Source organism: Trypanosoma melophagium (assembly GCF_022059095.1).
Source record: "Trypanosoma melophagium isolate St. Kilda chromosome Unknown ctg7segment1, whole genome shotgun sequence".
Classification (NCBI taxonomy): domain Eukaryota; phylum Euglenozoa; class Kinetoplastea; order Trypanosomatida; family Trypanosomatidae; genus Trypanosoma; species Trypanosoma melophagium.
The window spans coordinates 571,180-596,418 of record NW_027125191.1 but is presented as its reverse complement, the minus strand read 5'-3'; the positions used below and the strand labels follow the sequence as shown (position 1 = coordinate 596,418).

At 37.9% G+C, this 25,239-nt stretch overlaps 7 protein-coding genes across 7 annotated transcripts; all 7 read left to right on the top strand.

Annotated features, from left to right (window-relative positions):
• Positions 1 to 157: 157 nt before the first annotated feature.
• On the top strand, positions 158 to 703 carry LSM04_004054 (uncharacterized protein; the record flags this gene model as incomplete). Its single annotated transcript, XM_067334089.1, has 1 exon — positions 158 to 703. The coding sequence occupies one exon, from the start codon at positions 158 to 160 to the stop codon at positions 701 to 703; it is 546 nt and encodes a 181-aa protein (XP_067186323.1).
• A 388-nt stretch (positions 704 to 1,091) lies between these two features.
• Positions 1,092 to 1,298, top strand: LSM04_005409 (uncharacterized protein; the record flags this gene model as incomplete). The annotated part of the gene is made up of 1 exon (XM_067334087.1): positions 1,092 to 1,298. The coding sequence occupies one exon, from the start codon at positions 1,092 to 1,094 to the stop codon at positions 1,296 to 1,298; it is 207 nt and encodes a 68-aa protein (XP_067186368.1).
• Positions 1,299 to 1,600: 302 nt separating this feature from the next.
• LSM04_005496 (uncharacterized protein) lies at positions 1,601 to 2,170 on the top strand (the record flags this gene model as incomplete). Its single annotated transcript, XM_067334086.1, has 1 exon — positions 1,601 to 2,170. The coding sequence occupies one exon, from the start codon at positions 1,601 to 1,603 to the stop codon at positions 2,168 to 2,170; it is 570 nt and encodes a 189-aa protein (XP_067186377.1).
• A 268-nt stretch (positions 2,171 to 2,438) lies between these two features.
• On the top strand, positions 2,439 to 13,601 carry LSM04_000370 (uncharacterized protein; the record flags this gene model as incomplete). The annotated part of the gene is made up of 1 exon (XM_067334085.1): positions 2,439 to 13,601. One exon carries the CDS (start codon positions 2,439 to 2,441, stop codon positions 13,599 to 13,601), a length of 11,163 nt encoding a protein of 3,720 aa, XP_067186198.1.
• A 490-nt stretch (positions 13,602 to 14,091) lies between these two features.
• LSM04_009675 (Legume-like lectin) lies at positions 14,092 to 14,973 on the top strand (the record flags this gene model as incomplete). Its single annotated transcript, XM_067334084.1, has 1 exon — positions 14,092 to 14,973. The coding sequence occupies one exon, from the start codon at positions 14,092 to 14,094 to the stop codon at positions 14,971 to 14,973; it is 882 nt and encodes a 293-aa protein (XP_067186517.1).
• Positions 14,974 to 15,317: 344 nt separating this feature from the next.
• On the top strand, positions 15,318 to 16,064 carry LSM04_004429 (uncharacterized protein; the record flags this gene model as incomplete). The annotated part of the gene is made up of 1 exon (XM_067334083.1): positions 15,318 to 16,064. The coding sequence occupies one exon, from the start codon at positions 15,318 to 15,320 to the stop codon at positions 16,062 to 16,064; it is 747 nt and encodes a 248-aa protein (XP_067186336.1).
• Positions 16,065 to 17,447: 1,383 nt separating this feature from the next.
• LSM04_000408 (Phosphatidylinositol 3-/4-kinase) lies at positions 17,448 to 24,755 on the top strand (the record flags this gene model as incomplete). Its single annotated transcript, XM_067334082.1, has 1 exon — positions 17,448 to 24,755. The coding sequence occupies one exon, from the start codon at positions 17,448 to 17,450 to the stop codon at positions 24,753 to 24,755; it is 7,308 nt and encodes a 2,435-aa protein (XP_067186199.1).
• Positions 24,756 to 25,239: the final 484 nt, after the last annotated feature.

Sequence of the window (25,239 nt, the reverse complement as noted above, 5' to 3'; positions counted from 1 at the left end):
CTTCTTGTTTCATGTGTGTGTCGTTTTTTTTTTTTTTCCTTCCCTTCTTTTTTGGTTTCCTTTTCTATGATGTGAATTCGAGACTAACTTGTGTCTATTTATTTATTTATTTGTTTCTTTTTTCATTTTGTTTAATATTTTTTGATTTGTAGGATGTATGCGGAGAAGGTTAATTTTACCTTTCTTGAGTGGACGATGGATATCTTCGTGGAATGATGGTTCTGAAGGGTATGAATGGAAATCACGTGCATTAGCAGAAAAGCGTTCTCTTGCACTTGAATATCTAGGAGATGTTAGTAAAAGAGTGCAGATTCATGATGCAATCCGTTTAAAAGCTGATGTTAATAGAAGAGCTATTGAAAATACGGTAGTACCTAATTTTTTTAATGCAATTGATGAGAGTCCAAATGATGGAGTTGATGAAATTGGTGAAATGGATTATTATTCTTTACTGAATATGATTGAAGGAGAAATTGACCCTGATAGTTTACAACATCTTAGCTCCTCTGATGCTTCACTCTTAAGAGATGAGTTTTTAGAAGATGATGATTCCAATGAGGCAAAACTTTTAACCAAATGGATCAATTATCGCCGTGATATCGCCGATTACCAAAGCTACGCAGCAGTACCGGAGGAAGAACGAACGGAATGGTCTGCTTGGTATCTTCGTAACGTCCGTGCGAATCAGAGTAATGATGAGTAAAAGAAAAGAGAAAAAAAAGATATAATGCGTCTGCGTTTCTCTTGTTCTTTTTTTCTTTCTTTCTTTATCAAACATGATGAGAGAGAAAAGAAGGTGTGGGTGTTCTGTGGTGTCACATACTTTTATCCCATCTTCCAACCTTTCTTCTTTTTCCCCCTCCACTTGAATTCCAGTTCTGAGATAAAAAAATAATAATAATAAATAAATGAATAATAATCGTTTATTTTTTATACTGTCTTTTTTTTTTAATATTGTATTGATTAATATTTCTTATTTTCTTTTTATTTTTATTTTTTTGTTTCTTTCTTTATATTACTAAAGTAATTTAGTGGAACACAAAACAAAAAAAAAGAAATACGAAATAATGGGGAAGCGCACTCTCTTTTTGATGACACTTTTAGTGTTTCTTCAAGTTTTGCTTGTCAATGCTGCATCTGACACTACACCAAGTAACACTATTACAATGTCTGGAGATGTTGCTTCTGGTCTTCTTATTGGTGCAGGATTAGTTGGATTACTTGTTTTTTCGATAGGTATGTTGACCGATGTTCAAACACCGGACGCACTGACTCAACCACGGAGGGATGGAAGCTGAGGAGTTTTTTTGTTTGTTTTATGGTTTCTTATTTTCTCTACTCTTTGCCGTAGAAACCAAATTGAGAAGAGTACGAAAATAGTTGGAAACATTATATACTCTTGTACATGTAAGAGTGTATAATGTTTTAATGATATTATATTTACTACTAGAAATCATATCTTGTATTTTGGACGTTTTATTTTCCTAAAGAGATAAATAAATGAGAATTCTTTTTATTTTCTTTTGCTGATTTATCACTTTTTTTTTTTTAACCTATGTTCCTCATTTGTGTTTTTTTTTTTTAATGGTTCCTAGAGAGGATGGACGTGGTTTTACCAACTGAAACAGATAGAGCTGCTATTAATAGACTTCTCACATGTGGCCTTTCACGAACATTGGCCAGACACGCTATTATCGTTTTACATTGTTTTAGAACCTTTAGTAAAGAGGACGTTCCTATAGATGTTCTTGTTGGTGGATGTGTATTGTATGCGCTCAAACAGCGTCAGTGTCCAAGTGCTACTAAAATTTTTAGGCAGTGCTTGGAAAGGGCTAGGAAAAGTGATATTGTTGGTTTTGAACTTGTACTAGTTCAAATTGTCCGAGAAAATATATTGTTAGTTGAAGCATGTTTACGTTGTGTATTTCAAGAAATTTTACTGGGTAATCCTTCTATTGGATTTGAACGTGAAAGAACTATACAAGTTTGTTTGCATTTAATATGTAATTTATACGAGACAAGATGGTGTCTTTTCCCTGAAAGTGCAGCGAGAGGAGCCCTTGTTGTGGCGTGTGAGAAATGCAAAGTAGGTCCTTTAAAATTACCTAAAACTTTTGAGGAGCCATTGGTTACACGCATCGCGGATTACCTCCGAAAAACATTTGTGTAAGTAAAAAAAAAAAGAATGAATTGTCTCATTTCTTTCCTATTATTATTATTATTATTATTATTATTATTATTATTATTATTATTATTATTATTATTGCTATCATGATGACGATGATGATGTTTATTATTATTATTATTATTATTATTATTCCCCCCCCCTCTATTCTACTCGTCCTGTTACCCTCCACCCTTCATCTTCTGTGTAAATAAAAATCTGTATATAAAAATATATATAGACTTTCGTTAATCTTCTCTTTTGAAAGTTCAGTATGACCGAAGATTTAGGTGATTGGGGACTTCTTGATATATCTGATATATTAGATGCTGATTTAAGTCGAAAAAAAGAACTTCCATCTGATACCTATGTTCCTTTAGGTGAGGTTGAAATTCCCTTACTTTCTTGTGAATCTTCTTATGTTACGCGTTACGTACAACTTTTAATAAAGTATTCAAAATATGATGCCGAACAAAGATGTAGCAATCTAGAAGAAGTAGATGCTGCTCGTTCAGAAAGGTTGAAATGTTCTCTTGCCGCATCAGAACTTATTCGTGAAAGACTTGGGGGAGCTATTGAATCATTTGCTTTAACCGTACAACAGGAAATAAGTAAACCAAGTTGTCTTCAGACTTTAGTGCTTCTAGGAACTATTGTGTGTCCTGATACTGGTTCATTTTGTGATGCTCTTATTAGTGGAACTGAAGATATGATATTGAGAACTGATTGTTCTTTAAATGATATTAGTTCATCTGTTGATCTTATACAAATGTTTAAATCTCAAGTAGGATTTAATGCCTTAACAAAAGAACAACAAAAAAGGCTTTTCTCTCTTGAGTTTTCTCTCTCATTACGTTGTGGGAAACTAAGTGCTCTTGTAAACTGTCTTTTACAAAGATCAATAAAAGAAAGATTGGAAGGTATATATTCTCCCCCTCCATTGGAACATCGTGTTAATTATGTAAAAGCAAAAACTGATAGTTTTCTTACACGATTTTGTGAGTTACCTTTTTCTCTTAATATGGGACGGATATATTGTTTTCCTGGTGAAGATAAACTCGTTGTATGTAGTGGTAATAGAGGATGTGTACTGGATCAATTAGGAATGATGGGAACTCGTTTTAAAATTAATACAGAGTTTGACCTTCATTTTGGAAAGAGTGCGAAAGTTATATTTTGTGATGGAAAAATAGTTTTTGTTGCTAGGAATGCATCATCTACTGTTGGAACTGTTTCCTATTCTATTCAGAAATATAATTGTGGATCTGGTAAACCTTTAGATACAACATTAATTGTATTTCATTTAGTCGAAAATACCGCAAGTACACATGAAGTTATTTTTGATATATCTGGTACCATTCTTACTTGTCTTGTATGCAGTGAAGCTTCAAGAATATCGAATAGTAAATGCTATTTACTACAAAAAAATATTGATTCTATTTTTATAAAGGATAAAAATGATTTTTATGTAAACTCCAATAATTCTCTAAAACGAGGTCCAGGTTTGTGGAATGTAAAGAAAAAATATTATTACTTTACTAAAGGTAATAGTATTTCTATTGGACGAGTTACATTAAAAGATAATTTTCATCCTTTTACAATAGAAATGTGGGTTTATCCATGCAATGCGACAGATGATCAGGTTATTATTTCGATAGGAGATAAAAATATAGATGAAATTTTAATTGAAATTGAACCTACTTCAGAAGGAGTTTTATGGAGAGGAGGTTCTAGAACTCCTCATCTCGGAGCATCCTTTGTATCATATGTAGTACCTGGAAAATTGGCATTTTGTCGTCGTTGGTGGCATGTAGCTCTTATTTTTAAAGGTAACTCATGGGAATTGTGGATTAACGATGGTATTGTGGCCCAAACTCCAGCTCTTATTTCTCCTGAAGCAATAATAGATGTTGAATGTTCTCTTGGAAAGAGTTTTGTGGGATGTTTAGCTGAAGTTCGAATATGGAATTGTATTCGTACACCTGCTCAACTTTTTAGAGATAGTAAACGTTCTCTTTCTTCTATAGAAACATCACTTATTGGTTATTATCCACTTGATGAAAGTGAAGGTGACGTTATTTCTGATTATGCAATAAATGCTTCTCATGCTCTTTTACATAATGAACATGCAACATGGTTATCGGTAGATGATTTTCCAGTTATTTCACCAAGTATTACAAGATGCATTGATGATTTTGCTCCCATAGCATTACGTGAATCTCCTGATAATATTTTTCTCTCAAGTTGTCCAGGATATATTGCTCTTGGTATTCCCACTAGTGGACCTTCTCTTACTATATGTGAATATGCTACATGTGATTTTAAATTAGTTTTTCAGGCAAGAGTTGAATTACCTGCACGAGCACCAATTAAAGGTCTTGGATATAATGCTTTACGACATTCTATGGTTTGTTATGCTTTGGCAGCTGATAAACCTAAACGCTTACTTATATGGGAATTACATCAACAACATTATTTTCCTTTTTTACAAAAAGATTCCTATAATTGTATATGGGAATGTGAAAAAGATTTATTAACACAATGTGCCGCATATGCTAAACGTTTGGTAGGAGCTGAAAGGTGTTTGGTAGATCAATTATCATGGTCTGTTCAAGTACCTAGACTTGTTGTAGATACTTCAGATGGACTTCTTTCAGGATTATTACGACATATTTGTAATGTTCAAATGGATCAAAAAGATAATGGGTATACTAAAAATTTATGTGCATTGTTACATGCAAATTTATTGTGTCGTGTTGAAAATCATCATGAAGGGTTAAAAAAAGAAATTGGTGATTTATTTCCTGATGCACAGAGTCTTATAAAAGCTGCACAAGAGTGTAGTAGTGAAACTTTAAATACAAGATCAGGACTGTTACGTCTTGCTTTTCAGGAGACTTTTTATGATACTGGACTTCTTTCAATGACATGTCGTTGTTTATTATCAGAAAAAAGTCGTCTTGGTTTTATAAAAAATCAAGCAGGACGAGGACGACTTACTGAAAAAGAAGATATGTTATTTCGATCTTTACTTGATTATTATGGTTCATTATTAGCATCAAATATTTTAATTACAAATACAGAAAATGCACATCTCTTCTGTATTTCCCTAATGTCAGAGGAAGTTTTTCAAGTAGAGCGATGGATTACAGGACATAATAAAGCTATAGAAGCTGTGAGGCGAACAAGTTACTGTTTAGAGGTATTTCAAGAAATTTTACTAGCAAAGGTAATAGAAAAACCTCAAGGTGAATGTGGTGGATTTGCAATTACATATGCAAAATTACTTTTACGAACAGGTGAAAAAATTATAGATCTATTTGCTAAATCGCTTCGAAAAAAACCTGAAATTTACCAAACTGAATTAATAAATTGTATGGAACTAAGTGTTGTAGGTTCTCTTTTACCATCATTTACAGTGGCAATTCCATTATTACCTACAACCCTTCAAGGAGCTTGTGTTCCTTACATTAAAGGATGTCGTGAAGCTTTATTTTCTCTTACAGATACACTTCCGAAAAATGCAAAACTTTCATATGATCTTGGAGTAGCTCTTACATCAGCTTTGTGTCGTATTGGTTGCTCATTACTAGTATCTTCAGATGTAGTAACTTCACAAATAGAAGCGAAATATTTACATTTATTATGTGGTGGTGTTCGTAAATCTGGATCTGAGCGGGATGCTATAATCAAAAATTTACAACAAGGAGTGGGTTATATTTCAAAACTTGTAGATGAATTACATCGTGAAGATGTAGGGGCATTACCTGTTCTTAAGGATGATCGATTGATAAAATTAGAACGACTTCTTATGACGGCATTTTGTGCATTACTTATTCCTACAGATTCTTTCAAACAAGTGAATAAACAAACACTTGCCCCAATGTATCGTTATGTTCATAATATGCGATCTATGGTTCTTTCCAAACGACAAGAAAGTGTAGAATCTCTTGATGTTTTAGAACATCGTGCTTTATTTTTATCCCGTTTTGAACCTATTTGTGGAACAAGGACAGAATATGTTCCTCATTTTAAATATTCTACAAAAGATGCCAGTCCACAACGAAAATGGAAACAATTTTTTCAAACTTGGAAAGCGCTTCGGGTTTTAAAAACCAAATTACCTCAACAACGAGAAATGGAAGGTGGTGATTTAGGTTCTCTTATAGTACAATTTCTACAAGAAAAAGATATGGATCGTGAAAATATTGATCGTCTTGTTATACAACAAACACAAAGGGCACAATACAGATTATCTGGAATGATGTTATTAAAACAATTACTTGAAGAAGCAAGAGTAAGTGATAAACTCGCCCATATTGTTATTCCTGTCTTGGTAAAAGCTTTTACTGGATGGTATTACGCAGATGACGTACAATGCTGTTCAAAGGAAGATTTCCTGCGACTTCATGGAGCCTTTTTTCATATTTTAGAACTTGTGGCTATAAATGTTAAACATCAAATGTCTGATATGTGGGCCGAATTATTATTAGCCTTACTAACATCTGAACTTCGAGTAATGGATTTTCGAAGAATAAAGGGCGATATAGCCTCTATACTTTGCTCCTTATGGAAATTTGAAAAACGCAAAGATAATGTATTTCCACGTTATAATGCTAATATGTCAGGAACCCTACGAAACACCCTTCTCTCCGCTAGTGGCGCCGCCCCAACCCTAGTGATTGGACGTTCTGGACGCACTATAAAAGGCCTTGGCGGACGAGGCACTTGTGTGGCTCCCTGTGAGTGGTTTATGGGCCGAAAGAACTTTTTTTACTATTTTGAGGTGTTGATTATAGATCTTGGTCCTGGTGGGAGTTGCTGTGTTGGGGCGGGGCCATCGGATTACGGGGTTTCACGTTTACCGGGATGTGATGCGGAGTCCTACGCCCTTCACACGGAGGAGGGAATGATTTATGAGGGAAATAGCATTGGGCGATTAACGGGATTTACCTTTAGTATTGGGGATGTGGTGGGGTGTGGATTAAATACAAAGACAAGAGAGATATGTTGGATTAAAAATGGAAAGGATCTTGTCTTTACGTTACATGTAACACAACAGAAATTATATCCATTAATTGGAATGTCTGGAAAAGGTTTAGTTAAGGTAAACTTTGGCGCAGATCGATTTATGTTTGATAAAGTACCTGGATTTAAATCACCAAGGCGTTCTTTAGGTGAAAATGCATGGGATGTATTTCGGGTATTTTCTATTCGAGCCGCTCTTGGGTTTGTAGAGTCCTGTAATGGATCTACCAATCAAAGTAGGGATGCCCTTAAAGGATTACGCACCACGCTAGAGGAAGGTTTTGAATGTATTTGTGTAGAAATGGAACGTACACTTCCTTTATCTAATTCTGAAATGTTTATCATCACACTGTGTGCCCATTTAACAACTCTCGCAAAGGTACTTGTCTCTGCCCGTAATGATGCCTTAACCCCATCGGTGCAGCGGGTGGCAGGCACTTTGCAAAGAGGATGTTATTACGCCTTTCGAAGTTACACATGCACCTCACGCGTAAGATGTGCCCTCATGACGGCTTGGTTTGCCTTTATGAATTTATCCGAACCAGCGAACATCACAGAAGATAACAATCTTCCCGGTTTTCTCGATACACTTCTCACACTTGGGCGAGAACTGGAGTGGGTTGTCTCACAGCGACCTATCACACTATGTGAGTCTACGACGGCGCTTGAGGCATGGACGGCTCTCGCGTTACTTCAACATATGAATAGTGATGAAAGTTTAACACATCGTTGGAGAGAAAAACTGCATATATGGATCATGCAAAGTCTTGAAGGGATAAACAGTAATAGAATAAATACATCGCTTGCCTTACGAATCCTCTTTGGCGGACCTCGATTAGCTGTTCCAGGTGATCGCATTATGGTTCGAAAATCCAAACACGCAACTGTGACAGTAACATTAGTGGATTACTCTCTTGATGATGAAACATGTGATGTCATTGAAAATGAAGAGAAACGTTTTACAGTTTCTCTTCGACAGGCCGAAATAACTATAGGAGATGAGACATCATCCTTTCCTCAAAAAGATAATACGTTACATATTAGTCAAATTAATCAAGTCCTTCAATTGGCGCAAGGACTCTGGAGTGAGCATAGTTTAGATAATGGAATGACAGGAAGTTCTCTAAAGTATAGATCTCTTGCGATTGTATGGCGATGTGTACAAAAGGGATTACTTTTAGTACCTAAGGAATTTCTTACCATGTTAGCAAAACTCTATGACAATGGTGAAATCCCTTCAGATGAACAGCAAGCTGTGGTGCAAGATCGATTAGTAATTGAGTATTCTCTTTTAGGAAAAGTGTTAAGTGAAAATATTGGTTTTGGTAATACGCTTGCAGATACTACGGAGAAACATAATAGTGATGATGGAGAAACACGAACACGTTTGGCACAGGAACTATCTATGCGAGGTTATAACCTTGATCTTTGCTTTCTGGCTCTTGATGAGACAAATAATGATTTACAGGCAGCTCTTCAACTACTTGGGGATCATCATGGAGATTTTATATCAACACAACGGCGTACAACATTTCCTTCTAGCGAGGATGAAGATATAAGCAGTGATGAAGGAGAAATGGATGCGGCTGAATATGATATTCATGTTTTATTTCCTCCTGAAAGTGATGATGAAATAGATGATGAAATTTCTGTAGATCGTAGTGATCCACTAAATGATGGAATTCGTTTTCTTGGAGGTTATGTATCTATTACAGGTGAACATCCTTTAGGTAATATATTTACTATTGATATGCATTTATATCTTTTTGATGTTACCGTACCCCAAATTGTTTTTTACCAAAAAACTTTTTTAGGAGTTTGGCAATTTGTTGCTCGTGTTCAAGGTTCCGCACTTCACTGTGGATGGGAAAAAGTTGGCGATAACACATCTTCACTTTGTAAAGTTACTATTGAATATACAGATTCTTTACGTTGGATCCATTTAACAATGGTACAAGACATGAATAAATTCTATCTTTATAAGGCTGGTATTCTTCAATCCGAAATGAATTTTTCCTATAAGGGGGTTTTACTTGAAAATACATTATATCTTGGTGGATCTTCAGAAAGTGAAGAGATGCGTCTAAATGGGGGTATGAAGGGTATTCGAATCTTTGATGTTGCCTTAACAAGAGAAGAAGTAACTCGCTTTGTCTCAATGGAACACACAGCATCCTTTTCCCATCGCTCAATTACGTTAGAGTGTACTAGTGATACTATTAAATCCGTCTCAACCGATGGATGGTATAAGGCAAGTGTTCATTCGTTAGGACCTGTAACCTGGTTTGAGCAACTTGACGGAGAAGGACGATCCAATAATATTTGTCAACAGGAAATTGATTTTACAACTCAAAATGATGAAACTGGTATATTTACTATTGATACTTTAAAAGGATTTAGTAATTTTATTACCCTATGGCGTAGAAGAAAAGATCAACGAAAAGAACAACTTGTAACAGTTATTCCAAAACTTGATAGACAACTTGCATGTTATTATGCTCTGGCTATACTAACACATATGATGCGCCTTATACCTGATCTTGAGGTTTTTCTTGGACGTGAACAAGTACATAAAATGGTTCGATTTGCTGTAAATTCCAATGATCCAGATCTTTTACAGTCTCTTCTTTCTACAACGCAATATCTTATTAAAAATGAAAATGGTACTATTATTAATTATATAAAAGAAGAGCTTGTAGAAATGGTTCAACGAGAACAAAAAATGCTTGTTTTTGAATCACCACATCCTTTTAAATCTACTTTGGGGAGTGCACATGAAGTTTATGTTCCAGGAAGACGTGCATATGAAGTTCATTTTGATACACGATGTTCTTCAAGTAGTATGCTTGTTACATTTTATGCAGATCATACACTTTCTAGTGTTATTACACAAGCTCCTGGGTATGCGTTAAATTCTCTCTTTATTCGTGCACCACGTTTCTTTTTTGATGTTCGTTTAGATACTTCTACTCCACAATGGGGGTATAAAATTATGGTTTTATACGATACTGCCGTTCCAAGGTTTGCCGCCCATCTTCTTCGTTCCATGGTATGTTCCGTTATTACAAGAGGAATACCAGGTTTAGGCATACTAAATACAAATGATTGTCTAGATGGGTTGGCAAATGCGAGTCGTATGAATGTTGGTATTACCCGTTGTCTTATTCTTTCCTGTATGTCAGATATTCTTCTTCACATGCCAGAATATACAGAACCAATGCATCATTTAGCTCGTATGCACGATCTACGACGAATGTCAGAACGCTTATTTAGACGAACACTAGGATCCCAACATTTACAGAGTCGTTTTGTACAAGTAGTTTCAGAATTTTATGTTGCTCTTAAAGATGCAGAACACTGTTGGCAGGCTATTGGAGAGGGGAAAAAAGGGTTAGTTCGATCTGGAAATTATGATGCCACCACATATACAGACTGTTTTTTACAAAAAAGGATGGAACAACGAAATTTGTATAAACGACGAGAAGGATTACGTGTTACAGTAGAAAAAGACCTTCATCCAGAAAGTCTTCGTGTGGGTGTAAATCCTAACAGAACCATATTAGTCTGGAGTGAACGTACAGGGAGTTCTGTTATTGGAGATGTACCACTGGGTTCGGGTAGATGGTATTTTGAAGTTCGCATGATGGCGAGTGGTGATGCATTCATTGGTGTTATTCCCTCATGGACCCAACTCTGGTCGGAAGTTCCTACACTTGAGACATTTGTAGCCTTTAATGGAAAGACAGGAGTATACCATGGTGTAAAGGAAATTTCAGTACCTCCTCGTCGTATTTGGAAAGGTAAAGATTATGTTGGTGTTGTAATGGATGGAATTCAAAAAACTTGCTCTTTTATTGTAAATGGGTATGATACAGGTGTATTTTTCCGTTTTGGGACAAATGAATCAGAAGCTGTTTCCGCTGCTGGGGCAAACCTTCAAGATGAACAAGAAGTTTCATATCATCCATTTTTTATGCTTGAAGAAGAGGAAGGGATTACGATAAACTTTGGTGGAGCACACTTTGAATATGAACCTCCTAGAAATTCTTTTCCTCTCGATCCGGCAAATTTAAGACTTGGTACACTAATTCCATATAATCAAATTCGTGCTTTCCATGATTTGGCAACTTATATAGTATCCGCGGGACGTATTCCATTACCACCTTTTTGTGAAGAAGAAGCAAATCCTTTTGAAGGATCAACAGAACGTTTTGGTCCACCAAATGTTTCACTTCAATCTACTACAGGCGTACAAGTTAATTTACTTGTTGTACGAAATACTGGTACTAATTTTGCTACTTTACGAGCCAATTGTCGAGTTTCTGGTGGAAAATGGTATTATGAAGTTACACTACGTTCTCAAGGATTGATGCAAATAGGTTGGTGTTCATCTAATGATCCACCAGATGGAACTGTCGGAGATACACCTACTTCTTGGTCGGTGGATCTTTTTCGACGAATGAAGTGGCATGATGGAAAACCTGAACCCCTCACCGCATCTCGACGATGGGTGGTAGGAGATGTTATTGGATGTGCATTAGATCTTGTAGGGCGAAAGATGATATTCCTTTGTAATGGTAGACTTCTATGTGATACAACACTAGGTGATAGTACCTTTACTAATTTACCTATTACACTTTCCTATGAACCGGCTATTTCATTTCGATCTGGAAATGAGGTATTATTTAATTTCGGTTCAAGTAGTTTTAAGTATAAACCAGAGGGATTTTGTGCTTTGGGGGTTCCTGATTCTTGGAATGAACGCATAGATGCATTTTACTCAACACTTCAACCATCTACAACTCTTTTAAGACTTCGAGAATTAAGGAATATGTGGTTATCAACAGATTTACTTACAGTACAAGATGTATTAAAACCTTATTCTACTTTGGTAGATATTATACAAGAGTACTGTAAAAGTCAAAACAAAGATTTTGCTCAACTCACAGAGGAAGTATGTAAAGAAATATTTCAAAAAACTTCTATTCCTATTCAAGAAGCTTGGAAAAAATATAAGATTCTTACTTCTTTTTCTCGTGTGGTTCGAACTGTTATACCTTTTCTAAATCTTGATACACAAAATCTAAATATATCTACTAAATTATTTTTATCATGTCGTACTATATTATCTCCATCATTTCGTAATGAAATGGTAGATGATATTCTTCGAGAGACAAATGTTCGTTCTGAACACTTTCGTGTATCTGTTAATCGAATGAAAGCTCATTTTAATAAAGGTTCATGGATGTCCTCAATTTTTGGTCAAACATTTTCGCTAATAGCGGATCAACATCCACGTATATTTCGAACAAACAAGAGATTTTGGAGTGTTTTATTTCTTGGTGAAGGTTCAGAAGATGTAGGAGGACCTTTTCGAGAACATATTGGTGAAATGTGTCGAGAGTTAATGAGTACTGCATTACCTTTTTTTGTTCCAACAGCAAATAATGTGCATAATATAGGAACTTGTCGTGATGCCTTTATTCCTGCTTCATCTGCTACTAGTCTTTCAGAACTTTCAGCCTTTGTTTTTATTGGTCAATTAATGGGAGGTGCTCTTCGAAGCAGTGAACCATTAGGCCTTTTCCTTCCTCCACTTGTTTGGAAATTTCTTTGTTTCTACCCCATTGTGGAGTCTGATCTTGATGATGTGGATCGTATTTGTTTACAGTGTATTCGAGAATTTCGTGCGTTAAAAAGCCAGGTTGGGTCTAACGACATGTTTGACGATGTCTTTGACTCGGAGACCTTCACCACACGACTGAGTGATGGGTCTGTGAAGGAGCTGATCCCCGGCGGTGGGTCTATTCGCGTCACCCTGGACCGCTGCGAGGCCTACGCGAATGCCCTCGCCGCCGCCCGGCTGGAGGAGTGTCTGCCGCAGCTGCGCAAACTGCGGGAGGGGCTGTTGAGTGTCCTCCCCGCCGCGGTGCTCTGTCTGCTCGGGCCGGCCGAGTTGGAGCTGCGCGTCTGCGGCCGGCCGGACTACGCCGTCGCGGAGCTGCGGGAGGGGGCGGTCTGCGAGGGCCTCGCCGCCGACGACCGCCGGGTGGTGTTTCTCTGGCAGGCCCTCGAGGACGCCACCGCCCAGCAGCGACGGCTGTTTCTCCGCTTCGTCTCGGGGCGCGATCGGCTGCCCGTCCGGCTGCGGATTCTCCCACTCGCCACAACAGGGGACCCCGACGGCGTCCTCCCACGCGCCGCCACATGCTTCTTCGCCCTCGAACTCCCCGATTACTCATCCCTGGAGGTGCTCAAGGCAAAGCTCTACTACAGCATAGAGAACTGCGCCGATATTGATACTGACTTTAACCCACGAGAGGTGGACGAAAGCGAGGCACCACAACTTATGATTGGCGTAGAAGACGCAAGGCCGGATGAAATGGAATCATCAACATGGAGTGAATGATCTCTTGCAAAGTGGGTATACTTTTGCCTTAAAAGGTAGTTGGAGAGATCCCGCAATATCTTGATCATCTGTGTGTCTCTGTGTGTTTGGCTCTCCTTCTCTCGCTCTTCCTATGATTAGGTACTATGAGTCATTTTGCTTCTGGTAAAATCAAAAAAAAAAGAGTGTGTTTTTTTTTTGTGTTCCTCCTCCCTACATTCGCACACACAAGCACACATACACACACGCGTGCAACCACAGTTCCAACTGTCTATCTATCTAGATAAACAGATACTGCTGATGCTTTTTTTTTTTGCTTGGTTGTTTTATTCTTATTTTTCTGGTTTTTTTTCGTTGCTGCGATGGTATATATATATATATTTTTTTTTTTTTTTCTTCCTTTCTTCATATAACGAAACGCATACTATCTCTTGTTATTTTATTTTACTTTTTCATTTTTTTCTTTTTCTTTTTGTTCCTATTTATTTCCTTCTTGAAGAACTTTAAACCGATGAATGGGCTGGTTTTTTATGTTTTTTTCTTACTACTATTGCTAGCGGCACACATAGTAATTGGTGCGGATCATATACAAATGCATTCCGTATTTCCTCCCATATTACAGAATTACTGGGAAAGTGGAATGCGGTTTTGGACCTTTGGGCTAAACACTGTCGTAACGGATAACTATGTTCGACTGACGGAAAGTGCACCGGATGCTAAAGGTTACCTATGGAATCGTCATTCCAACCATATGGAGGCTTTTGAACTGAATGTTACTTTGCAAATGCGGAAACGGAATTCTCCCACTCTAGCTACTCTGAAAGAAGGTGGTATGGGTATTTGGTATACCACTGCAGCAAATTTTTCTAGCAATGCGGATACTCGATTATATGGGTTTGCCCAACGTTTTTTTGGTATTGGTGTGTTGTTGTCGCACTCTGACGAAATCTCTCTCCTCGCAAACAATGGGAGTATTTCATTCGATACCCAATCGATTGAACAGCAACGTCGCGGGCATTGTCTTATTCCGGCGTTGGGTGAACTTCACCTCACGATTACCATTCTTTATAATGGCAATACTATGGATGTGTTGTACGTATATCACGGAAATGATGAACCGGAACCGTCAGATTTTGCACGGACGGTGTTCTGCGCTTCCGTTCCCTCACCCCCACTTACTGGCACTTATAGATTTGGAGTTACTGCCGCTAACTCAGCAACAACTCAAGCCACCCATGAGATTCATAGTGTTATTATGACACCACTCTCTGATAAGGAACACCACGCCGAGGAGGAGATGAGAGCAGGCCAAGTTCATCTCTTTAAAGCAGATGAAAAAGAAGCAAATAAAGAAATTTTGGGGGAGGAGGAAAAGGAAGGAGTTACGCAATGATCTATGGAAATCATGTGTTTTCTGGTTCTGAATTGTAGTGGTTTTTTTGTTTTTTCTTCTGTTGCTTTTGAGCCTTTCTTCTCGCTGTCTCGCTATATATATATATATATATATATATAAAGACTTTAAACTGTTTTTTATTATTTGTTTTTCAAAAAGTATTTCCATGTGTTGTATTGTTTATTATTATTATTATTATTATTATTATTATTATTATTATTATTATTATTATTATTATTATTATTATTATTATTATTGCTGTTGTTGCTGCTATCCCTTAAATCATTTGGAGTATCACAAGGACGACGTTTTAAAAAGAAAAGGAGTAGAGAAAAAAAAAAAAGATGGAAATTGTAGATGGCGTTGTTCCGTTTTGTGAATCACTAGATGCCTATGTTAAGAAGGGGGCTGGAGTTGATATGGTATTAAAGGCCATGTTGGGTATTGTTCGTTTAGTCTCAATCCACAGCAGCTGCGAGGAGACGCGTCAGAACTATGCTCAGTTTGCGTATGCAATTATTAACTGCCGTATGTTGGCCAATCATTTTCGGTATATCATGTCATTTAAAAGCGCAGTTGATGTACTTAAACGTAGAGAGGGTCCTATTTTGCCTTGCTTGTGTCTTGGAGGAATGCACTTCTTCCGTTCACTGGAACAAGTATTTGGAGATCTTAACTACTACCAAATGATTTTTATGCGCCATTGGAATCGAACCCGAATAAGCCTCGGCTATTGGTTTTTTAAATCACTCTCTTTGACCTGTGGCTTTGTGAATGAACTTTTACGCCTTAAATCTACGTTATCTTCACCCCAATGGAAGAAACAAACCCAACAGGAGCGTTCTATGTTTCTTAAGGCGGTGATTATTTCACTAACTCGCTACATCTGCGATATGGTGGTATACTATCAGTGGATCCCATGTTACAATCCGAATAAGACGTTACAATACATTTGTGGTTCACTCTGCGGTTCACTTGCTGTTTATGCTTTCTGGAATGAAACTCAAGCAGCGCGTCTCGCGGCGGCGAAAAAGGCACCTCAGCCTAATGGTGTGTTAAATGGAAAAACGACGGCAGCAAATTTGTTGTAGAAGTAAAACATTATATATAATCATATATATATATATATATATATAATTGCGCAGCGAAGCAAAATGATATAATGGAGAAAAAGGTGGGAAATTAATAAATCTGAAATTAGTTTGGTGTGTGTGTTTGTGTTTGTGCTTGTGTCAAGGAACATGAGAACACCACGAACCACAACATGAACAGCCGAATGGGGATTAGTCGAAGGAAGGTTAATTAAAGGCAGAAAAGAGAGAAAAAAAAGCAGATGTTCTTGGGCACATATTAGGTGTGATAGGTTTTTCTGAAATTGAAGAGAAGGGATGATGGGGATGGCTATGGGTGAATGGGGTGGTGTGTGGGAAGGGCAACTCAAGGCTTAAAAAAGGAAAAACAAAACAACAACGAGAATAAGGGAGAGGTAAAGAGAAAAACGGAAAACCTGAAGGTAAATTTAAGGTAACTAATGTACCTAAGATAACGAGTTAATTCAAGTACCCGGTTCTTCACCTTGGAGCACCTCTCAAGCCATTGATAGTCACACATTACTTGTGTCCTTAGGCTGGAGTTTAAAAATATTACAAGAGAGAAAAAAGGAAGTGTATTTATGTGTGGTATGTATGTGTTTGACTGGGTCTATAGTGGACTGTGGAAATTCAAGTGGCCTCACTAAACGTCATTAAACCGTATATATAATATAATATAATACGGTTGAAAGCGTTACTGGATCTTGCTTCTGCTAGCCTCAGAAATGGGATAGTGGTTGTTGGAACAATGTGTGTTGACTCATTCTTCTCATGACTAGGAAACGGTATGTAGGCCTCTAAACCGATCAGCTGTTGAAAACGGTGAGTATGATGGAGATGCTGGAGAACATATGGACAGAAATATGAGCAAAAGGAAGATATCAGCCAAAAGGAACTATGAATTAGTAAATAAAATACGAAAAGGAAAGGAAAAAAAAGCCACCATGGCACTGGTGAATCTTCTCTTGCGGTTTCTCTCTAGACTTCTTTGTGTTATATTTGTTTCCTCTGCGATGCTGTCTTCGCATAGTATGTTTTCGGCACTTTGCAAGACTGTGAAGAGGGGTGTTTGCGTGTGTGTGTGTGTGATTGTGATTGTCTACGTCTGTGTGCGTGTGTGTAAATAAAGAAAGAGGAGAAGAAACGAAAGGGATATTAAAAACAAAAAATGATAGTGAGCTCCAACAATTCTGATTGAGTGAGCGAATCTCTATCTGTGTCTACATGTATGGATACATATTTATACAGACTATCTTTCGTCAATGATTCTTGTGGTTTACTGCATTTACAGTTTTAATGAAATATACATATGTGTATTTTTTTTCTTGTTGTATTCTTTTTCTTTCTGATGTACTTTATTGCCTTTGGGACAGGGCGAGAAAGATGGAAAACTGTGTTCATCCATTGATTGGCCAGTTGCAGCCTATTTTCGGCGAGCTGCACTCGAGCACAGCGGCCACGCTTCAGTCTGTTATATTAAAATTGAAGTATATCATTGAAGACGAGGGCTATAATTTCTTTCGGGGCGGTGGGGGTAATCACTTTCGGGTATCTAATGCAGGTGTTCCTAACTGGATTAACTCCCAAGTAAAGGATTTATTTAGCAAACCTAGTACACAACTCGCAGGAATTTTATGTGCCAAGGCCTTACTAGATGTTGAATACATGGCGGCTAATGGATCAACTCATTTTTTCCTGGAGTTGTTGGAAAATTCGGTAAAAGCAAACGATCCTACGGTGTCTGAAAAGGCAGCGCAAGTATGGGGTCTTCTTCTTAAGAGCAGTGGTAGTTTCGCAGAGAGAACAGCTGATTTGCGTCTTAGAAGTTGTATTAGCGACCTTATGGAAGGAAAAAATATGACGGATAAAGTTTCCTCCTGCTTATTTCTTCATCAACTTTTAATACACACACCATCAACCTTTGCAACACATTATGATGTTGTTATTGAGAGACTTCATATAATATTGCATGATTCATCAGAAAGTGTGCGTGAAAAAGCAGCAGACGCTTTACAGCATACTCTTGCTGTAATGAATACATCTGGAGATACAAATAATATTAAGAAATGGCAAGAGATTTTCTTAAAAGATTCTCTACGAGTATTAGACTCTAAAACAAGGGAAGGTCAGCATGGTGGAATAAAGTGTTTTAATGCTGTACTTTCTTCTATTACCAAGGAATCGACATCATATGGTACCAGAGTATCCCTTTCCCATTCTTCTTTACATTGTGTAAATGAAATTTGGAAATTTGTGAATGTTAATGTATCAAAACCAAGTACTCCTCCTGATATTAGAAGAGAACTTATGGATTCCCTTATTCTACTTGCATCATATGATCCTACTACTTTTAAAGAACGTTCTGTTCGGGAGGTATTAGCAACTGCATCTTTAGTATTTCGTGTAACATCAAGTCATGAGGAGAAAGCTATGATGTTTTTAGCAGTTGGAAAACTTGCATCTATATTAAAAGATCAAGTTAAAATTTTTGTAGATCGTATGATGTCTTATATTGAAGAAGGACTTGTTAGAAATAATAAAGGTGATCGTTGTTTAGAGGCTATAACATGTTTTGCAACCTTTGCAGAAGTTAATCCTGCCGCCGTACGACCCTATCTTCGACAAATTTTAGCGTCTCTTTTCTCTGGTCTACCTACAGTTGATTTTGCAAAAGATATTGCACGAATATGTGCAGCTTTTCCAGAATTACGATCTACATGCCTTTCAAAAATGTTAGAGTCAACCAAGGCGCAGTTACTTAACACTTATCGTCGTCTTTCCTCTGGTATAAGTGAGTATGATGCTGAGGCGGGACCTCCTTTACAAAGTTTAAGAGCTTTGAGTACTTTGGATTTTAGGGGATATTCTACTTTGCCTTTTCTTTGCGATGCAGTTATTCGCTATGTCTCGTTTCCACATGAGGAATTACGTCGTGCTGCAATAAATCTTTGCTTTAAACTTGTTCTTTCTGGATGTATGGGTCCACAATCACCGTGTAAGTGGACACAGGAAGGAGTGGTTCTTCACCATGGTCGTGATCATACACGGCTTATTAATACTGTGATAAAGGAACTTGTAAATGCGGCAGTTTCAGATCCAGAAAGTGATATACGTTTACATACATTAGAAAGCTTCACAGAGGAATTGGATCACACATTAGCTCTTCAAGAAGTTGTTAGTTCTTTCTTTCCAGCTTTATATGATAAACATCAGAACCGACTAGCAGTAGTACGACTTTTAGGTCGTGTTTCTCGTAGGAATCCTGCCCATGTTTATCCTACGATGAGAAAAATAATGGTACAGTGTGTTACAGAGATACAATTTTTTGAACATCCTAAGAAACAAGAACAGGCTTTTTCTATTTTAGGCGCTATCATAGAATCTGCCCCTGGATTGGGTAAACCATATGTATCATCTCTGCTAAAAAGTTGTGTTGTGCGACTACGTGAATCATCACAACAACCTGCCGTGTTAACGGCTCTTCTCTCATGTGTTGGAAAACTTGTTCGATATGCAGAAGGTGATGATATTCGTGTGGCCGCTAGTATACGTCCAACTGTTGTACAACACATTTTAGATTCATCACATTTATCAAAAAAACGAGAAGCCTTAAGAACTCTTGGTGATATTGTTCGAGCCACTAGAGATGTTAACGTTTTTGAAAATCATCCAGAACTTCTTTCTGTACTTCTTCAGGCTCTTCATGGTGGTTTTAAAGAAGCATGGCCTGTTCGAAATGATGTTCTTCAACTTATGGGAATTATTGGTGCCGTCGATCCTATTCGAGTGAGAGAGATTCATCGTAAATCACGAGTAAGTGATATTGGCAAAGAAGTGATGCCTTTTTTTGGTTTTCGTGGTGAGGATTCAATTGCTCAGACAGTCGTAAATAACGTACTGCATATTCTTTCTTTACCTTCTTTAACAGAGGATCAGAGCGTACGTGCAGTACGGGTTATTGTAAACATTCTTTCATTAAAGGAAGTCTCATCTAATTGTCTTGTTCCAAGCTACGCTAGTATTATTTCATCTATATTAAAACAATTACGAATACAAGTACGAAAACGGGAGGAAATTTTAAAGCTACTAACTTCACTTGTTTTACATATGAAAGACTATGTAAGACCGCATCTTGATGAACTCACTTCAACGGTTGCAACTTTTATATCGATCTCTGATATATCTGTTCTTACCGAAGTACTTGCTTTACTAAAACAAATTAGACGATCTATTCGAGAAGAATTTGGACCATACTTATCATATCTTCTTGTGCCTATTGTAAATGTTGTAGAAGAGAGTCCGCAAGCAACAAGTGAAAAAGTTTTTGACTTTTTTGCCGCGATGGGATCACTTCTGGAAGACCACTTACACAATGTTTTACCAGTAGTATGTAATGTTATAGTGAACGCCTCATTTTCAGTTATTTCTCGTAAAGATGCAATGTCTACACTTATAAGCTTCGCAAAACAACTTTCTAACCTTAATTTTCATGCCTCTCGCTGTATTCACTGTCTTTGTCGTGTATTAAAAGAAAAAGATGGTATTCGGTCAGAAAATGAAAATTCTCTTGGTGATATTGCTTTAACAGCTCTTTGCGCTATTGCACAAAATTTGGGTAAAAAATTTGAAATTTACACACCAATGGTCTTTCCTGTAGTTGCTAGTTACTATGGAGAAATGGGTGATAGGTATAAGGAGTTCTGTAGTGTCATACGGGAAATGATAAACATGAAGAAACTTTCAGAGGTATGTGGATATCAGAGTGACACTAGCGCCATACGTTCTTCTGTTTCTCATCTTGAGAATAATGCTACAGGGTTTGATGGAGATAGTTCTTTTAATTCCTCTGATTCGTTTGTTTATTTTCGTATCACTCTACCAAAATTGGATGGATCAAATGAAGAAGATTGGAATCACTGGTTACTACGACTTGCAGTCAGTTTACTGCGATCAAGTCCCTCACCTTCACACCGCTGTGCATTAGCTCTAGCCGAGTTACACGAACCTTTTGCACGACAAATGTTACACTCCGCATTTGCTACTTGTTATGCTAAAATGAATGAGAATATCAGACGTGAGGTAGTTGGTATGCTAAGTAAAGTACTACGTGGACCACGGGTACCGTCTGAAGTGTTACAGGAACTTTTAAACTTATCAGAGTACATGGAACGTCTTGAAATTCGTCTTAGTGCTCATGGTAAAGAAGGTGGAATAAGTTCTCCTAATTTGGGGCTTTTTGACCTTTCAACCTTAATGGAAAGTAGTGAAAAATGTAATTTGTACTCAAAGGCTCTTCATTACGTGGAGATTGAATTTTTTGAAACGATTAGAGCCTATGAGCGTAGTGTACTTCGTGGAATTCCTGAACCTCTTCCTATTGAGAAGCAAAAAAGTCTTTTACATCTCTGTGAAAAAAGTATTTATTTATGTAGTCTTCTAGGGCAAAGAGAAAGTGCTAATGGAGTGTTAAAATTCATTCAACAAAATTTTTCAACGCTTACAGGAGAAAAGGTAACAGAACTTTCTCAAATGATGGATGCTCAGCTCTTTGATAAACTACAATGGTGGTCACAAAGTCGTATGGCATATGAAAGACGTCTTCGACAAGAACCAAATGAAGTTTCAAATATGGTAGGATTAATGAAAGCACTAGATGCTCTGGGAAGTTACCCGCAAGTACTTGATATGTGGAAAATATTTATTTCACGAGTAAGCAAAAAAGAAGTTGTAGAATTAGCTCCTATGGGTGCTCATGCCGCATGGCTCATGAGACGTTGGGATGATATGGAACAAATTACTAGTTTCATGACTGAAGAAGGTTACATTGGAACAACTGCTGTTTTCTACAAGGCAGTTCTTGCAACGAGGAAGAGAGATTTTCGTGAAGCAGATAGACTTATTAAATTATGCCGTAGACGTTTGGATTCTGCATTTTCTGCCCTTGTGGCTGAAAGTTACGATCGAGCCTATGGTCTTTTTATTGGTATACAACAACTTAGTGAATTAGAAGAGCTGGCAATGGCCGCACGTGATCCTAAAAGTGTTAGTCACTGGAAGGAGTTGTGGGAAAAGCGACTTAAGACAATGGCGTACGACGGATGGCCCGGTACTTTAGCTGATCATACATTAATGATTCCACCCTCACAGGAGTTAGATATGTGGCTTCGTTTTGTTAACCTTAGTCGAGCAAATGGTAGGGAGCGTGTTTCAGATGAAGTTTTATGTGAACTTTTGGGGAATCAGTCTATTGAATCTGCGATTGAAAATAATATTCCACAACCTGCAATTGCTTTAGGAGCTTTTCAGCATCTCTATGAGACCAATCAAAAAGAGCGGGCTATTGAGATGTTGGAACAGTATGTTGAGAAAATTGAACAAACAAATATGCAACTTGTGAATCGTGAACGAGAAGATTTGGCTGTATGTCATGCCAAATTAGCAGAGTGGTTAGCTCATCGCAAGAAAACTCAATATTCAACGAAATCATTGCAAAATATTCTACGTCACTTACATTGTGCTACAGAGTTAGATAACAAAAATGGAGCGATTTGGCATACTTGGGCTCGTTTGCATCATGAGGCTGCTATGAAGGTAATCCCTGGAAAATCTAACCCTAATATTGAGGAGAACATTAGATGTGCTATTGATGGATACCTTCGCAGTGTATTTCTCTCTCAGGAATTAGAAGACGCTCTCGGATTTCTCTCACTTTGGTTTGCTTATGGTTCACAATCGACTGTACAAGGAAGTTCTGCTCTCAATACTGGAATTCATAAAGTTAGCCCAACAGTATGGCTTAAGGTAATACCTCAAATTATTGCTCGTATCTACTCTCGTGATGCAGCTGTAGCGGAATCTGTCTATAGTCTTTTAGTTATTATAGCAAAAACTCATCCACAGGCTATTCTCTACAGTTTGAATGTTGCCAATACAAGTCATCAAGGAAAGAGTTCTGGTGAGAATGTTGAGCGACAAAGAGGAGCTCAGCGTGTACTTGCACGAATAGCAGAATTTCATCATAATGGTAAAGCAATGGTAAATGACGCTGCCCTTGCTTGTAGAGAACTCGTACGATGTGCTGTATTATGGTCAGAGTTGTGGATAGATGAACTAGAGAGGGCATGGCATCAATGGGAAAAAGAAAAAAATGCACATGATGTTCTTCTTTCATTAAGACCATTACTGGAACAACTAGAAACTCCTGAGACTATGGCAGAATCCCACTTTTCAACTGAATTTGGAGGAATTCTAAGAGAAGCTTTTGATTATGTTGAAAAAGCTACATCATTAGGGCGTGAAAGTTATATGGGAGAGGCATGGGATAGGTTCCGGACAGGAGCCAAGAGGATGGGGGAACAAATAAAAGGCATGACATCACTAGCCTTACAATTAGTAAGCCCACGATTATTACAGAATGGGAAAAATTTATCGCTAGTTGTACCTGGACAATACAAGGAAAATGGGAACTATCCGGGAATCGCTTCTTTTCAAAGCGTATTAAAAGTAATGAATTCAAAACAGCGTCCAAGACGTATCTTTATTAACGGTTCAGATGGGGTGCTCTATAAGTTTTTATTAAAGGGTCATGAAGATCTTCGCTTGGATGAACGAGTGATGCAGCTATTAGGGTTTGCTAATACTATTCTGGAGAAACACTCGGTGACAAAACGTTATGAATGTTTTATTCAAAACTATGCCGTTACACCACTCAGTAACAATGCTGGGCTTGTAGGATGGGTAGATCATTGTGACACTTTGCACCAGATTATCAAAGAGTACCGGGTTCACTCCAAATATCTGAGTACAGAGCTTAACCTTATGCGAAGTATGTGTGATGATTTGCATCATCTTACTGTTATTCAACATGTAGAACCCTTTGAGTTTGCATTAGAAAATACTGAGGGTGAAGATCTTGTTCGTTCCTTCTGGATGAAAGCCCCTAGTGCAGAGACATGGCTTGAAAGACGAACAACGTATGTTTGTTCTCTAGCTACCATGTCAATGGTAGGTCATATTTTAGGACTAGGTGATCGTCACCCATCAAACCTTATGATTCACGCATTCAGTGGTAGGGTGGTTCATATTGACTTTGGTGACTGCTTTGAAGTTGCACAGAATAGAAGCGACTTCCCGGAAAAGGTGCCCTTCCGCCTTACACGGATGCTTGTTAGGGCCATGGAGATGGGGGGTATAGAAGGTCTTTTTCGCCATGAATGTATTAAAGTGATGAGCGTTTTACGTGAAGAGGGAAGTAGTTTATTGGCACTATTGGAGGCGTTCGTTCACGATCCGCTTGTCTCCTGGTGGTGTGATGAGGCTCACAGTGGTGAAAGCGGAAGTGTGTATCACGCATCTGCGGGGTCGAACTCAGTGGGAGGAGCACTACAAACACCTCATGAGGATTACAATGTGGGGAGCCTTCATGCAACTCGACGATCCGTGCAGCGTTGGGTGGGTGCCCCACGTGAGGATAGTCAAGGAGGTGAAGCCGCGCTCCAGCAGACTCGAAAGGCCAAAAGTGTTGTGAATCGCATAAAGGAAAAACTTGAGGGGTTCGACTTTCCTCAAGTTCGACAAAGTCGTGACGATGAGGGTTTCACAGTGGAGGAGCAGGTTTCGAGACTAATTGAGGAAGCCACTTCAACTGAAAACTTGTGTGTTCAGTACTCCGGTTGGTGTCCCTTTTGGTAAAGTAGTTGGGGTTGCTCTCAAGAGAAGAGGGATTCAAAAAAAAAAAAGAATGTAGAACTAGGAAACAGTGAGAGACCCCCCCCACCCCCAGAAGAGAAAGAAAAAAAAAGAAAGAAGCGCAAGGATTAAAAAAAAAAAAAAAAAAAAAGCTGTGTGAAGAAACACAGGTGAAAGAAGGATGCGCTGCATTCCTTTGGTACGGTATTTTACAAAAAATATTACGGGTACCCAGTTTTCATAAAGCCTTCTTACTTGGGGAACTACAAGAAATTTTATTCGGTTTTTCTTTTTTTTTTTTTTTGGTTCTGCTCTTCTAATTTACCTTATTTTCTTTATCTTCTGTAATCGTGACACAAAACTTGAACTGTTCTTTAATACCACTCTTCCCTCTCCTTACACTCACACTCCATGCATTTTATCATGCCACCATTCGCGTTATGTTAGTGATACCCACAAAGTAAGAGAACCCACACACACAGTCACA